The sequence below is a fragment of the Miniopterus schreibersii genome (genome assembly GCF_964146895.1).
Source record: "Miniopterus schreibersii genome assembly, chromosome: 3".
Taxonomy (NCBI): domain Eukaryota; kingdom Metazoa; phylum Chordata; class Mammalia; order Chiroptera; family Miniopteridae; genus Miniopterus; species Miniopterus schreibersii.
Window position 1 is genome coordinate 68,341,616 of NC_138103.1, and position 17,248 is coordinate 68,358,863.

General features: G+C 45.0%; 1 protein-coding gene across 1 annotated transcript in view; it reads right to left on the bottom strand.

Moving 5' to 3' along the window:
• Positions 1 to 11,658: 11,658 nt before the first annotated feature.
• ARHGEF28 (Rho guanine nucleotide exchange factor 28) overlaps positions 11,659 to 17,248 on the bottom strand; it is a 245,968-nt gene continuing 240,378 nt past the window's right edge. Inside the window, exon 36 of the mRNA XM_081132719.1 lies at positions 11,659 to 12,840. Within this exon, the coding sequence (XP_080988845.1) occupies positions 12,677 to 12,840 (164 nt within the window). The 3' untranslated portion in view covers positions 11,659 to 12,676. The remainder of the gene's footprint in view (positions 12,841 to 17,248) is intronic.

Genomic DNA, 17,248 nt, shown 5'->3' on the forward strand with positions numbered 1-17,248 from the left:
TTGCATTAGAATCAGCAGAGTTTATCAGCTCAGCTCAAGTCGGGCGCGTAGCCCATGCCACGTAAACAAACCGCAAAGGTAACATGGAAGCAGCTAACATTCCTAAGTATGCTTCATCATAACATGGGCACGGTGGGCAGAAGTAATGAAGGCCGTGGGACAGCTTCATTTTGGTTCAAGAGAATGAGACCTATGGATTTTGTAACATAAAGGAGTGGTTCTGTTGGAATTACCAGCTTAGGGAAAGGTAGTAGGTTCAATTAATGAGTTAATCAAGCTTCTTGTGTCCTTTTTTTCTTTTGATAGTATATAACCTATGGATTCAAGATGGTCTTCTTTATGGATTCTGTGGGAACAAGCTTAAGTCCAAGAAGAAAATTAGAGCTGGACAGTTAGCCTCTATTCCAGAATCAGGGAACTTTATGCCTCATTCAGCAACACATCACACTGGGCCCAACAAATTGTACCTGAGAATCCACTGGGTCAGAAGACAGAACCAATACGAATTGCTATGACGTCTAAATATGAGACACACTGAAGCCCCCAGCCTTAGGAAGTGCTCCTTCCTCCCCAAGTCTATTCTGGGGGATAGTAACCTTGACTCAGGGAAGGAGTGGAACTGAAATGGTCTTGGGAATGCTGTGTGTTAAACTAACAGCCGCTCTCCCCCTCCTGTTGATTACATGTAATATACTGGGACAGAAAGGTCCTATTCCTACTAAAATTAGCATCTTGCCTGAGAGGTAGCTTTTACCAAAACAATGGCAAATGCCATTCCCTTTTGCTCTATAGGTTTGTGTGTCAACTCTAGCAGAAGTTCATGAGTGGAAAACCAAAGAAGTCATTCAGTGGTGTCCCTTATCTGTGGTTTTGCTTTCTGCAGCTTTAGATACCTGTGGTTAACCTGGGTCCGAAAATACTAAATGGAAAATTACAGAAGTAAATAATTCATAAGCTTTAAGTTGCATGATGTTCTGAATGGCATGATGAAATCTCAGGCAGCTCTGCTCCATCCCGCCTGGGGGTGAATCACCCCCTTGTCCAGTGTATCCACGCTGTATGCGCGCCCCCACCAGCCACCTAGGAGACGTCTTGGTCATTGGGCCAACTGTCTTGCTACGGCAGTGCTTGTGCCCAAGCCACCCTCATTTTACTTAACGGTGACCCTCAAGCATAAGAGCAGTGATGCTGACCATTTGGATATGCCAAAGAGAAGCCATAAAGTGCTTCATTTAAATAAAAAAGTGTGGCCTTAGCCGGTTTGGCTCAGTGGTTAGAGCGTCGGCTTGTGGGCTGAAGGGTCTCGGGTTCGATTCCAGTCAAGGGCACATACCTCGGTTGCAGGCTTGATCCCCTCCTTGTGTCCGGGTGGGAAGCAACCAATCGATGTGTCTCTCACATCAATGTTTCTCTCTCTCTGTCTCTCCCCTTCCCTTCCATTCTCCCTAAAAAAATCAATGGCAAAAATATCCTCAAATGAGAATTAACAAAAAAGTGTGGACATTACAACAAGATATTTTGAGAGGGAGAGACCACGTTCACATAATTTTTATTACAGTATGTTGTTATAATTATTCTATTTTATTATTATCATTGTTAATCTCTTACCACGCCTAATTTATAAATTAAGCTTTACCAAGGGTACATACGTATAGGAAAAAACAGGATATATAAGTGTTCGGTACTGTCCTCAGTTTCAGGCATCCACTGGGGGTCTTGGAACGGATCCCCCGTGGGTAAGGTGGGACTCTCCCGTGGATAAGGTGGGACTCCCCCTGGATAAGGTAGGACCCCCCCCATGGATAAGGTGGGACTCCCCCGTGGATAAGGTGGGATGCCCCCGTGGATAAGGTGGGACTCCCCCTGGGTAAGGTAGGACCCCCCCGTGGATAAGATGGGACCCCCCCGTGGATAAGGAGGGACTCCCCCATGGATAAGGTGGGACACCCCCCCCCGTAGATAAGGTGGGGCCCCCCGTGGATAAAGTGGGGCTCCCCCATGGATAAGGTGGGACACCCCCCCCGTGGATAAGGGGGGACTCCCCTGTGGATAAGGGGGGACTACCATATTTAGTATCTCTCAGGGAATGACAGTTTGAGGTTCTCTTCCCTTTATTCCCCCTCATTGGGGCTGGTAAATTAGTCATTAGCACTTCTGAGGTGAAGTCACTAAGCTCATGAAACACGGTGAGAAGAGAACCAGGAAAGGCCAGAGAACTGGCCTGCTAATGAGGAGCTGGGTGCAGCAGCGTTATTCCCCCGTCTCTAGCAAAGCTGCTACCAGAAGACCCGCTTTCTTTCCATTGTGGGGAGGTGGCTTGTACTTGTGCAAATGCTGGTAGCTTCTTTGAAATATTGTGTTCTCTTATCTACTTGATGACGCTGTGAGAATTAATTAGGGGTCTTCAATCCACTTCTAAGTTCTCAGCTAAAGGGACCTCTGTGAATCAGTCAATTATTTCAAGGGAGTGATGGGGATGGTTAATGCCATTGTACAAATGTAGTATCCAAAAGTAAGTTCCAATAACGGCTCTTAATATAGTCATGGAGGTTTACTGAGGGTTTCCTATGTACCAGGTAAAGCTCTCTCAGAGCTTTATATATATCTCAAAATAACCTTATGAGGTAGGCAATATTATTATCCCCAACTGACAAATGAAAAACTGAGGCACAGAAAGTTAAGTAATAACTCACTTAAGGTCGTATAAGTAGTAACCAGTAGCCCTGGGCTTCAATTCCAGGCCGTAGAACCCAGGCTCATAACCACTTCTCCATACTGCATTTCGCAAATTCACCTGAGATCTGTTAAGGCCCCGGTTTCTACTCCATCCCATTTAAGCTATGTCTATGAAGTGGAGAAAATGATGTAGTTAAATTTCTGTCTGCAAGGCTAGGACTCTCTGGCACATTCCAGTTGATCTAATGACTTCAGGATGATTTAACCATAAATTCCTTCTCCTCTGCACCCAATGCTTAGTTGGCAACTTCAGATTGCCCCTCCTGGAGGAGTACTTTGGCACTTCAACACAAACTCAGGTGGCTGTGTGGGAGGCAAAATGCCTCCACCGGCAGCATGAACCCTAACATTCTATATGACCAGGGCCAGCAATGAAGCGCTCTGCTCACTGGAGTCATGTCAGCCATTCCTAGATGCTAATATGTAACCTGATGTTGCCCAGAGGAGTCCATCAGCAGGCCTGTCCCTTACAGTTGTTAGAATTCAAAAGTAATTCCCCCTAAAGCCCTTTCTTCCTTTGTAATCAGGGTTGGAGCAAAGGGTGGGACAGTTGTGGCCCAGTGAGCTACACAAGGCTGCCAACCAGCACACAGAGCCTCTGGCAATTAGCACCGTCCCTACAGTTCCTTAAACAATGTTGATGGACCCTTGTCTTTCATTAAGCTGCCTGAAAGTCTATCTCTTGATGGATCCCACAGGGAACATCAAGGAGAGTTTATTTTCAGACACAGCTTAACAGCAACCAACTTAAGAAGTACCTAAAAAATGATAATTAAATATTTCTCCAAAGAGCAAATGAATATAAATACCCCAAGAGTTATTCCGCATTGATCTGTTTAGAAAATGTCTAATTAGGATAATATGCGTCACATTTCAAAGACCAAAGGGACTGTTTTGCTTCACTCCTTTTATGCCGTTGTCGATATTCCACGTTTCTAAGGTAATGATAATTTTTTACACATTCGGGAGCAGCCTATCTTCTCAAGGGCAGTACCAGGAGCTATATTTGGGGACACAATATCTTGTTCCCACTCTGATTTTGAGAGGCAATGGCTTCTTAACAAGAGTGAAAACTGAAGTTATTTTGGACCAATGAATGGAACCTGTTAAAAAGGACGTATCTCATTGTGACCAAATTTTGTGTCTATTGATGTGATTCTTAGAATAGCCCTCTTGTGCTTTTATCTCCATTTAATAAAAATGATCATCTGTTTTTCTAAAAGAAAATTAAGGATTCTCTTGTCCTGTTTATTTTTATTGGGCCCCCAGAAGGCCTCTGTCAACCTGGCTTCTAGATAAATGTCCCCTAAAGTGGTTTCATTCCAAAGAATTCAAAAGTATACCTTGTGGTGGATCCTTGAGTTAAAGTCCTTTACGTCTCACTTCATTAATCTTCGGTGAGAGGGTGAACTTTGCTGTTAGACCACTTTATGGATGGGGAAAGCCGAAGTGTGATTGTTCTGCGGCAGCAAAGAGGGCTCAAGCCCTGCCCGGGCCGTGTCTTCCTCCTCACAGCTTCCTGATCCTGCTGCCCCTCGTGACAACGCAGTTAGCACTCGTCCCAAAGCAGGTGATACATTTCCAAACGAAGGTAGATCGGCTTAGTTTTCTGACCTGAGCTTTCCAAACCCCCACATTTCACAGGTCACGGCAGGACCAACCCACTTATAGAACCAATTTTTGCTTGTCTGTCTAGAAGGCCCTTCAGTCTAAAGCACGTTGGGAAATTTCAGAGAGCAACCATTTGTGTCTTTGACACATGAAATGCCTACCAGGGTCTTTGTCCTGATCGTTACCAAGATTAATATGAAAATACGCTACTGTGAGCAGAAGAAAGGCAGTATTTGAATAACTTTTAGTCTCAATGCAATGCAAATTTTTGTAGTTCAAATGCAGAAAGTGCCTCATCTTCTTTGCTTTTGGCCAGGAATAGATCATTTATTACCCCTTACCACGAAGAGCATGGCAGAGCTCTCATTATCTCATATCCATGCCTTTCAAATCAATCAGCTCTCTGCTACACTGCTGGGCTTTTTAATTTAAATCAGCTAAAGTTAGAATGTGTTTTATAAAAATGTCAGAGCCTCATTAACTGCGGTTTTGTGTTGGTCTTGTCTATCATTTCTTTGGTTGACAATGTTAAGGAAATTATTTCTCTAAGAATGCTTGCACTAAGACTCCTCTTTGAATTATTATGAAACCCTTCTTAGAAATCTGAACTCTGGTTAAAAACCAAGATGCTCTGAATTACTAGTATCTATAAATAGTCACATCTCAGAATGTGCAAGGTTTGTAAATGCTTTCCCGCCTTTGAATTCATGTGGCGAATAAATAAAATACTCCAAAAGCTGGAATTTGATGGGAGCTTCTCAGTGGGCTCCGGAGCGTGACAACTGTTCCTGGACGGGACCGTCCCACCCACTGCAGGACCTTCAGCTTCCCTTCCCCCCCTCTCCACGAAATGCCAGCGATTCTTCTCAGTGATTACGACAACAAAAAAGCCCTACACACATTTCAAACACCTCCTGAGGCCCGATCTGCCCCTGTTGAGACAAGATTAAAACAAAAATTTCAAAATCCTCACACCGGACAACAAACCAACCAAATTACTTGCCAGCCACAACGCCTGTCCTCACACTCAGAGCGCCCCTACTTATTTCAGCTCCTCAAACGGCATGCTCTCCTCCCCATTTCACTGTCGGATTCACTACTTGGGACGCTGCTGGAACTCACAGCTATTTCACTGCTAACAGGGGTCTTGACTGGCTCCACAAATGGTGACCTCCTGAAGGCAGATAGCACAGGATAGACAGAGGCCTGGGCACAGCAAATATCCACTGACTTTATACTGAAGGCAGGTGGACGGATGGATGAACAGGGAGGCCCGAAATCCTGGACCGCTGGCCATTGGCTTAGCAAGAAAAACAGGGCACTCTGCCTCTGTGCGTCTCACTTGCCTTCGTGACTCGCTGGGGTTGCGATTGTGTCTACAGCGTGGCGACTGCTGGGTTCTCCTGGCCTCATACTAACACAAGGAAGGCCACGCTAGTGGGAAATAGTAGAGTTTATTGCTGGGGCAGCAGGTATATAGGGTGGGGCAAAAGTAGATGGACAGTATGCGAAACACAGAGTTTATTCTTGAATTATTATTTATTAATTATTGTATTATTTTCCATACGAACAACTGTATACCCACCTTTGCCCCACCCTGTATTATCGTGACCACAAATAGTGGTGTGTACACATACATGTGCTGACACACACAGAGAAGGAAGACATACTAACATTTAAGAAGAATAAAATCCTTTCTCAAAATTTTATGATTTAGGGGAAAGGGAGATTTTCCTCTTGGATTAACTTCCTAACCTGGCTCTATTTTTATTCATTTGTTTCATGGTTTCCATTGTTGCTCTTTTACTAAGACACTTAACAGATGTCCCTCTAAAGGCGTCAAACCACTGTTGTTGTTTTCTCCCATCCCAATATCTTTTCCAGTAAACAAATTACCCAGAATATAGTTTCCCTTTTATCTAAATGTGTTGGGGGAAAAATATACATATACTTTTAAAAAGGTCGTTTTTCTTATTAATGACCAGGGAGAAAGAAATAAACCACAGTTGATTCAAAAGGAAAATACTAATCCTTTCTATTTCTGTAGCCTCAGTAACAGCTTTCTCCCATGAGATAAATGGAGATTATTCTCAAATAAGAGGAAAGGTGGAAAATACAACAGATTTAACAATCAAGCTTGAGGGTGAGTGAACTACAGGTCACATCTGGAGAAAACAACACAGAAATGAAGATTCAAACTTGAGTTTTTCCCCCAGATGGTGATAAATTCGCACTGATCCAATTTGTCTCTCTTTCTCTGTCTCTATAGCTTCCAATAGCACACAAGTGTAAGGCGTCTGACCTCTAAGATTTAAGAGTGCCAGCTGTAGCCTTCAGCTCATTAGAAAAAGAAATTGCTCCATTCACAGACTGAACCAGGCTGCAATCAGAGGCGTGGCAAGACTGGGCAAATGTTTTTTGGGGGGTGGGAAGGTGCCTTACTCTTTAGGAGCCTATGTGTACAATCAAATACCAAGCTTTTGTTGAGATAGCTTTGTCTGTCTGTGTCGGTATCTATCTCTCTCTCTACCTATCTCTACTATCTCTATCTATCTCTATCCTCTCTCTATCTCTATTTATCTCTATCTCTCCCTCCCAGGCCACGCAATTCCTTATATCATTCCATTCTGACCCATCTCCATGGTCTGAGGGTGGTAAGAAGCTGACTCAGGCCTCTAAGACACTGTCCCCCAGGAAACAAAGTACCTCTGTGAAGTTCTCTGATTCCCCATTTTCAGACAACACTGCTTCCACAGATGTGAGACAGAGGAAAAATGCTCATGCTTCAAAAGCTACCAGTTCCAGCCGAACAGCACGCTGCCCATCGAGCAGAGGAGTGTTAGGGCAGGCTGCCGTCCAGTCGGAAGTATCTCAACCCGTTAACTCCTTCCTGCCTGTCAGGAGGGGCAACACAGGGACACTGCTCACTGGGGCCACTGAGCAGGAGGCAAACAGAACCTAATTTGCTGAACTTGGACCTAAACCTAATATTAATATCATTCAAGTGAAAATAGAAATACATTGTTTTAAAAATCAACAGATTTAGTTTCAACTACAACAATCAAATATCCTCCAAACCAAACCTAATCTAGACTGACATGTCATTTATTTTCAAATCTTGAAGGTATTCCTACAATGATTTCTCCATGGCATTGATCAGCCAATTTCTATCTTGGCTACCAATTCAGTGATGACAATACCCCTGGCAGGTTGGGCAACGAATATAGCTCCAGTCTGCAAACTTGGTCTCCTTGCCAGGTAATTTAAAAACCATTCACACAGTTCAGTTTGGTTTTTGAGTGCTCAGACAACCCGCTGATCCAAGAACATGCTTTTGCATATTGCTGTGCCTCTTATAAATCAGACCACAAAGGGCAGAACGGATGGGCTGCTTGGCCATTTCGAGCAAGCATTCTGCCTGTCATGGGTGAAGGAGAAAGTGGAGAAGTGTCAGAGAGCTATCAGCAGACAGTTTTACTGGGGGAAACACTACATGTCCGGCGCCAAGCACATCTGTGTGGCTTCTTTGTCCCTGATTGTCTCCATTTTTTCTCCTCTCTCACATATACACGCACCCGCTTTAATTACTAGCAGAAAACAGTGCATTCTGCACACTTCACAACATCTGTTAAGGCCTTAATTAATCCAACTCTCGCACAGTCTCCATAGCAACTATGCTTAGCAGGCTCAGTCTCTGCATTTGAAAACCTTCCTCAAAGCCAGTGACTGAAAACATGGCCATTACCAAAATATGTCTACATTAATTCTAATGTCAGATATAACAAACTTCTCACAGAGGGTATCTGCATGGAGAGACCAAGTTACGAAGTCACATTCAGCATCACCACAGTCAAATCAACTGCCTCAAACCAAGAATACACGATAACACTAATTTTTCAAGGTATTGCAAAAGAAAAAAATCTATTCCTACTTTTATGTTACAAGAAATTCCCATGCTTACAGAAGATTAATGACCACAGTTACCCTGATGGAGCATACAGCCATTGTTTGCAGGGAAGTTAGAAGAAACGCCAGTGTTAAAACGAAACTCATTAGGAGGTTGCTTCCTGACTTCTGGCTCTCCAGGCCTTAATTAAAGGCCTATTGTCCTTTGCTGGCACCTGCCAACTTCTTACCCAAATTAGAGCTTGCCAGCAGCAGAGGAGAGGAGTAAGGCTTTCCAAGGAGCCCACGAACGCTGCCAAAGGAAATGTCGAGCACATTTCTGAGAGTCTGTTTTAGCTCCATGGCCTATACAGATCCTCTCCTTGATGGGGGCTATGTTTGTGTTTATATTTGAAGCTGTTATGTTAGAGGTTATAAAAATAAGCACTGACAACTCTCCAGAAAACCTGCTCAGACGTTATACGTGGTGCTGGAGGAAGCAGTGGTCAAGAAAGCATAGAAAAACGAAGCCAGGCATTTACCCCCAAGTGATACTTCAGCCATGCTGGCTTCTGTCACTCAGTGTTTAACTTAGGTTGCTAACAAGAAGGCAGCCGTTCCTCGGAGCTCTAGCGCTCTCCCCTCGCCCACTTTCTTTCAATAGGCAAACGACCCCACAGCAGCCGAAAGTGGACAAAAGAACAGACACACTCTTGGGTAAGTGGAAACATACTTTAGTAGAATAATTAGGTCCCTTTTCTGATCCCTTTTCTGACACACTCGAGTGTGTCTCTGAAGAAGATGACCTTCCCAAACCTTCCTGAGTGGCGGGATTCTGTGGAGCCCGGGAACACTGGCCTTGAGGACACTCTGTCCCCAGGCTGCCTGGGAACAGAGCCGAGCTGAGCCAGGGACCTGAGCTGGTCCCCAGACTTAGGGATAAAAAAGGGGTCACTGGAGGAGGTGGGGGCTGGGGGTCCTTGCAGAAATAAGGGCCAGCTCTCTAATGTAACTATAGGACCTAGTGGCATTAGCAAAGGAAGCATAAGCGTCTTTTCTCAGCAGGCCCACACCCTGTCCCCAGGCATTCTAGTCTGTCCTCGTGCAGGCCTGGGCCTCCCTCTGCTCTCCCCAGGGCTGGGGATCTCGCGGGCAGGCGCCCACTGGCCACGGTGCAGGTGGAAAGGCGAGGGCTGAGCGCAGGACGCGCCTCCGGGGTCCCCAGCGGCGAGGGGAGAGAGCCGGCTGTGTCCCCTCGCCTAGTGCAGGGGTGCAGGCGGCCCAGAGGCACAGGTTCTCCCACCTGGACCCAGGGGGCTGCCCGCCCTGCGGCGCCTCCAATGTGTGCTCCTCTGCTGGTTTTGCACCTCTAGACTGCTTGGGTTGCTCTCCTGGCTCAGAAAGTCCCCCCCGCCCCTCTCTCTCATCCCGCAAGCCTCGGGCACCTGCTACTTCAGGACAGCGCCCTGGTCCTGTGCATTGCTGGCCCCAGCGCCCCCCCAGGAGCTCCCCCAGCAGCTGTACTCTTCCTCCCTCTCTCATGCCTTCCTCTCTTCCAGCAGCTTACAGGCTTACGCATCTTTATTTCACTCCTAACAGACTGTTTGGCCTCAGCAGACAATACATACTTATTGAATAGATAAGTTGAGTGGAGGTTTAGAGATGCAAATAAGTTGAAAGCTAACCTTCTGAAACCCTGGTCGTCTTATGAGTAGCTCTCTCCCTCCAGGCATCTGACTTCTCTAGTCACTGTTTCTGGCCGTGCAGGTGCCATCTGCCTGAGGGCTGGGACCAGGCTGAGCAATTATTAAAATATTTTTTAATTATATGATAATAATAGCTAGCATATATTAGTCTGTAATTTTACTGTGTCCCAGGCTCTGTTCTAAGCACATTGCACGTGTTAATCATTTAATTCTCACAACAATTCTATAAAGTAATCATCCCTGTCTTACAGACGAGGAAACTGAGACCTAAACAGGTGAAGTGACATACCAAGGACAGAGCAAGTTGAAGATCCGGTTCCAGAATCCAACTCTCAACTGCTGTGCTCAACAAGAAAGACAGATTCTGACTTTGAAAGGTGGACCTAGGTCACAGGAAGGAGTACATACTCCTTTCTACTTCTTTATGTCATCCCATGATTTAATCAGGCTCGCCTCTTTACCTTACATGACTCTTATACACACACTCGGCCGCTGCCACCACCTCTGCAGCAAGTATTTTTATTTTACCATTTTCTGAATGAACACGGTTCCAGTTGTAGGTGGGCTGGAAGGTGTTGCATGTCTCCAGGAGTTAATGAGTCCTGACGAAATGCAGAGTAGCTGGGACTGTAAAATGAGATGGCACGTTAATTCACGCAGCCTGGGACAGAGCAAAAGCATTGCTTTTTCCCCCACAACAAATCTCTAAAGGGCTGACTGTCTCCTTTAAGCTCTCCAGTTCATAGGAAAAGTAGATCCTTCGGAGGGGAACTCCTTTCTTATGCTGGGAAATAGGGTGGTCTTCTCTAACAATTAGTTGGAATTTCTGTTGGAGCCACAGAGTGACCTCTATTGAGACCTGAGCTCCTTACAGAGTGAGGCCAAAGCAAAAAGGAAGAACTGACCAAGAAAGCTTTGAAACTTAATTATATTTAGTTGAAAAATCATAAAATTAAAGAGGAACCTATGAATCTAGGAATCTCAAAAGATCCTAAGGCTTCCCAGGGTGGTTACATGAATACCCAGATTTTGCAGAGCTTAAAAATCAACTGAGCACACATATTTTTAAAGAACTCCATGGAGACTTTGAACAGTTTTATATAGTTTCACATATGAGTATTTCCATATCCATTGTCAGGAAAAGAGAGAAGTTATTTATAGTTATTGGAGCAAGGATTTAGACTGAAATATCTATATGGTTTTTATTCCAGGGCCACAGGATTCTGGAATAGACTTTATTGGAGAGAAAGGGAAGATGAGTGTTTTTCTCTAGACGTCTTTAGGACTGGAAGCTGCATTTTATAATTTAGTAGGAGTTCAGCTTGTAGGTTGATTGACTAAAATTTTAATAAGTTGTAGGCATTCTGTGAAGATTAGTCTCTGAATTTATTATGACTGTGACCAAAAATGGCCCAAAGCAACAAGCGTCAGCAAAAGAGTGCCCCCCAAAAGGCTTAAAAAACACACACCAAGATTCAGCTTGCCTAAGTGAAAAATACCGAATAGGTATTCGACTGTCAACTTTCAGTAGGAAAAAACCAAGCGAGCAATGGAACGCGGGTGAATTTTCCCTTCCTGTCATAGCTGCTCCCCGCAAGTGCTGCACTACTGGGTGAACTTTGCACTCCCCCTTCATTTTCACTTTCATAAGGGGACATTGTGTTTGTGCATGAAGTGTGTATTTTACTGTGGTCTTACACAATATTAAAATTTCAAAGTAAAACAGACAGGTAAAAGACATTTATTGACACTGAGCGAAACATGTACAAGTGTTTCTGAAGACCGGCTGCAAACATTTCTGGTTTATTTTCTCGCACAGAGACCCATATCACTCTGAGGACAGAACGGCCGGCTTTCCTTTGTGGAAGAGCACACAACTGGCAGTGAGCTTTGCCAAGAGCAGGTCTTGCCCTTGAAGAACTGCAGGGCAGAGATGCTTCCCATGAGTGGGAGTTGGTGCGCCCAGGCCTGGCAGGAAGGGCCAGATGAGGGAAATGAGGACACTACTGGAGTTTCGCTATTTACATCAAAATTGACCACACTGGAGCTTGCCTCTGGGCTCTCTTGAAAGATGTGGCTTGAAAAACAACCAGCATTAGGACTGAGAAAGTGCATCTGCAAAGCATGTGGCCCAGGTCATGAGAGTCCAAATTGTGTCCATAGGAGAGTGGCCTCCTGCTCAAAACCGTGCCCAAACAGCACACGTTGGTTGCACCGTGACTGCGACAGGTCACCACCAGGAGCAACCCCTCTGATGTTGCAAAGAGAAACTAGCACAGAGAAAGGCCTTTCCCACACCCTCCTCTGCCTTTGGGGCATTGAGGACACTTGAGTCAGCTGCTGTGATTGTGAAAGTTTGCCCATCACAAATATCAGTCTTCCCACTCAAACTGCTTCATCCAGGTCTTAAAGGCATTTCAAAAACCAGATGACTCAGTAGAAAATGCAATATGGAATTTTAGTCCAGAGTCGTAACTTTGAAAATATTTCTTCTTATTCAAGTTAATTTACCCTCCAGAAATCTGAAATTAGCTGTGGTAAGTTAACAATGATAGAAGCAGAGACGCTTTCAATAATTTAATTATTAGACTCATGGCCCCAAAAGGGGCTTGCATGAAATATTAACTATTACTCTTAAAGCAGTTTGGACACAGTCACACACACATCAGGAAAGGACAAAAAAATTCTCCCCAAAATGCCAGCGTTCTGTTTCGTTTGGAAAAACAGCGACAGCACAATTAGAGGTAAACAATATTTTCTTCGGCTTCATCTCCAGTTTCCCCGTCTTGTCTGGTCACTGTCTGTAGATTTAGCTTTGCTTCTGCTATACACGTCTGCAGCTCCGGGCCGTGTGGGTTTGAGTCATGGGGGGTTGGGAACTCATTCTCAGAGATGTCCAAATCTGTAACAGACAGACAGCACAGGTCACAGGGGAGTCAGCGGGACACCCACAAGGCAGGCAAACTATGACGCAGCCAGCCACAGGGAGAGTGGTGGACTCCGGTGAGGAAGAAACAAATCAGGTATCTAATGATTTAATCAGTATGGTGAAGATACCCTTGGCTGTGTGTACAGTTGTCTCCTGCGGCTAAAAATAACCTTTATAAGATACTCCCAGGGCAGTGTGGGCTGTGAAGACAGTGCTACTGCTGAGAAAGGAGCACCCATTTACTTTTTTTTTTTTTTAATACTCACCAGAGGATATTTTTTCCATTGCTTTTCAGAGAGAGTGGAAGGGAGACAGAGAGACAGAGAGAGAGACACTGATTGGCTGCCTCTCGCATGTGCCCCAACCCAGGGCTAGCGATGGAGCCTACAACCGAGGTACATACCCTTGGCCAGAATCGAACCCGGGACCCTTCAGTCCACAGGCTGACAGTCGAACCACTGAGCCAAACCAGCTAGGGCCCCATTTACTTTTTAAAATGGGTTCAAGATCTTAGAAATACAGCGCATACTCTAGCTACTTGCAATTAACTATATTTTCACCTGCACAGCACCTTCCCTCAAATATCTCCAAGTCAAGAACTGACCTCAAGACAAATAACGTACCCGGGGTTTTGTCGATGGGGGTATGGGTGGGGAGAAAGGAGCTGAAGGAAAGAGGCCCTTTGGCCTCCCCTTTATGCAAATCCGTTAGCACGACACAAATCACTCAGCAAGAACAGCCGGGTTCCTGGGGAAAACGGTTCCAGTATCTACTATGATTGGGTTTATTTTTCCTGTTACCTAGCAACAAAAGGGCATAGTCTATTCTTTTTTTCTGGTAAAACTCTTTAATAGATGATATAAAGGGGAGGCAAAGGGGAGTTTTTATTTGAAGAAAACAAAGGCTCTGGCTGCAAACCATTTCTCTGCACTTGTTCCGCTGACCGTCCTCCCTGAGGCTCAGCTACGTGGCAGGGTAGCAACCCACCAGCCCCAGCCGGAGCGCACAGCAGAGCAGGCGTGGAAACGCGGGCAGGGAAGGTGTGCGGCCCGGAGGCCCGCCTGCTCCTTTCATCAGGAACAAGGACCTGGACAGCCCCTGCCACGCTTATCCAAAGTCTCTATTATTAGACGGATGCACGGAATTGCTGGCATCCCAATGACAAAAATGTTCGTGACTTTTGCCACCTTGACAAGGATCTTCGGTTGTCAGAGAAAGCAGGAAGCAAGGCCTGGCAGGAATGAAGAGAGAAACGTCCTCACAGGGCTCCATCCTCAGAGATCTGGCACCTTTCACCCTCTGCTACACCTTTTTATCATTTCTTCCCAGAGGAGGCAGGGCCAATGGAGGGGGCAGCCAGGGCCACAGGAAGCAGACAGGTTACCTGGTGGGACTGACCTGTGCCTCTGAAGCTGGAGGACCCCGGGAGAGGGAGGGAAAGAGGCGGTGAGGGGGAAAGGCTGCACTCCACAGCCCTGCTCCAAGGTCTAGGTCAGCCGTGATTCTAGGTGCCGATGGGCACAAAGAAAAAAATCCATTTACATTGGAGTGGCTTGATTTTACTGGCCTCGAATCCAAGTCCTGTACCTCAAATACTGGGAACTCACTAACTACTGAAAACACATCCACTGAAGATGCCTCTGACTACCACCGTGTCTAGCGCCTCCTCTGGGACTCTTCCACGTCTTACCTCCCTCATTTAATCAGGTAAACACAACCCCCCCCCCCCCCCCCCCAGGCAACGATCTCACTGTCAGAACTATATAACCAACCGAGAATGTTCTATGTCCTATTTCACCACAGTGGGAGACAAAGCATGCCCGTGTGGTCACAACACACTGTCATAATTTCAACTCTTTTTCCCAGCCATTGAATGAATAAGGTCATTTCACCTCTAAAACTAAATACTCCCAGTTAAACTACTGATGTTTAATAGAACACAGTCTAAAAAAGAGAGAAGCCTACACAAATCTCAAAACTCCCATCCAGCAGATGCTGGCAGGCTGGAGAACAGTTCACCTGAGACACTGCAGCGCTGCCCCCTGGCACACAGGAGGTCCAGCCAGGGCACAAGAAATACTACTTGGAGAAGGAACAGTCATCCATGGAATGAGGCGGCTGGGAGGCGACTACCGACAATGTGACGATGCCAGGCACAGTAGAGGCCCTAAAGCCATATAGTTCCCTTCCTCTGGGTGTGAACACTTGAGCGAAGAATCTACAAGACTGGCGAGTCTAGGTGTCTGGAAGCCCCCTTCATGGTTTCAAGAGAAAACTTGTTCAAAAAGAGCTAAAGAGCCAAGTATGTATCAGAAAGAATCCTTTTATCTGACATTAAATTGTAGGCCCTAGTTCAGGAAGATAGAAAACCAAGAATGATTTCGGAGGGGGAGCAGTTCGTGTGCGCGCATGTGCGTAAGGGGGTATAGAAGTTGAATCAGAATTTTTTCAAATAAGAATAAAAATACATTTCTAGGCGAGAGCTTGCTGGACTCTAAAGTGAATGGCCCACGTTGTGATCCCAGATGTATTAGTGGAGGTGGCTGTGGTGTGTGTCACCTGGAGGGGAACTCAATTTCCTTCTCCGTGTTCCTTCTTGGTTTCTACCTGAACTGTTTAGGCAAGGTCAGACAGCTTGTCTTTGAAATTAAAAACCGTTCTGTGACTTCTGGTTTTATTACTCCACTTCAGCCCTGAAAAAACTCCAGCACAGCAATTGTGTATTTCTCAAGGTCAGCCACCTTTTTCCACACTTTTTACCCTAGAGAGCGTAATCATCATATAGAACCCTAAACTCAAAAAACATTTGTTAAATAAACCTCACTGATTCAGAAAGCAGAATTCTTGGGGAGTAAAGTTAATCATCCCATTTGACTTGTGATCAAAATGCCTGCAAATTGCTGGACATAAAAATAGAATACCTCATTTTTTTAAATAAGCAAAGTGATATTAATACAGTCATAATTTGGTCAACTAAAAACCAAATGCTACTATAATGAAACAAAACTTCAAACTGTAAAGAACCTTTCAATCTAGTGTCTCAACACAACTTTCCCTCTTAGTTGACATAACAGAAATCCCTTACCATTCCCTGGAAACTAAACAGAGTGAGCATTGTTGACCTTAAAATAAGGACACATATGATGAAACACATGAAAGCCCAAAGGCCTAGTTAAACCAAGAGCAGAGGTAGAATCTTGCTTGGTACCATTTTTTTTCTAGTTAATTTTTATTCTGATCCTAAAACTTTGTCCTGCACGAGACATTTCCTCAGAGCCACCGCAGAGTCTAAGTTAGCTTTCGGATACCTTCTGCACTGACACCCAGACAGTTCCCTAGATCTCCCTGTTTTTAGCCCTTAGTTTCAACCTGTTGGTTGACATTTGCATTTATCATTTTCACACTTTTCGCTGCTCACCCGCTGTTGGAACGTCAAACTATCAGGGGAGCGAATCCGGGTCTGGGACGGCACACGACCATGGAAGTCAGCTCCTGAAAAGCTGACGCCGGCGGGCGGTAAAGTTGGCCTTCCCTTCATCGGCTCGCCATCATCGTTATTCTTTTGAGCCAACTGAAGCATTGGTTGTTTTCAAGACCAGACTATAAACTCAAGGTATAAAATGCACCCATGTGCCATATTAAAAATGAACAAAGTGCCTCCTAAACGAGAAGTGAATGAAATCTTTTAAACCACAGGGTAAAATGTGACCTTTGGCAAGTCATTTCCCTTCCTCTTGGCTTTAGTTCCGATGGATTGAACTGAAATCAGCATTTGGGCCTCTTAAGCTTCTTACACTATATAAGAATTTTTACATCTATGTTTTGGCTCAGTGACTCACCAAATAACAGTCTAGAGGTGCAACAAATACATGCAGTTTTCAACTGTCTATGCTCAAGAAATGCACATTTGTTACCTTAAGTTATATTTAAAATAATGTTTTTAGGGTAATTTCCAGATGTATGCCCTGGCCCCCATCCCTTCCGTCTTCCCAACAGCACGTATTTGAGTTGAGCCCCATACAGTCCTCCAGGATGGGATTTGGAAAGAGACCTGATGAATGCGGGACAATGCCCATGGTCCAGACCTGTACTCAATCTTTCCTTCTATAAACGGCCCATTGAAGGGGAACTTGTCATCGAGAACAGGCTTCTGACAAGTCAGAAAGGGCTGCCTATCATTTAAAAATATTTAATTAATGTAGTCTTCACCTTTGTCTGCATTTTCTGAAGAGAAAAGCATTTTAAATTATGATAACTTCTAAACAAAAGCTTTATTAAACTTTAAAAGCACCGGTATAGTTTTCATTATGAAGATCAACTCTCAAGGTCTGAATGCAGTGCCACAGTGTGCCCAGTGGCCAGGCACCCAGCAGCCCAGTGT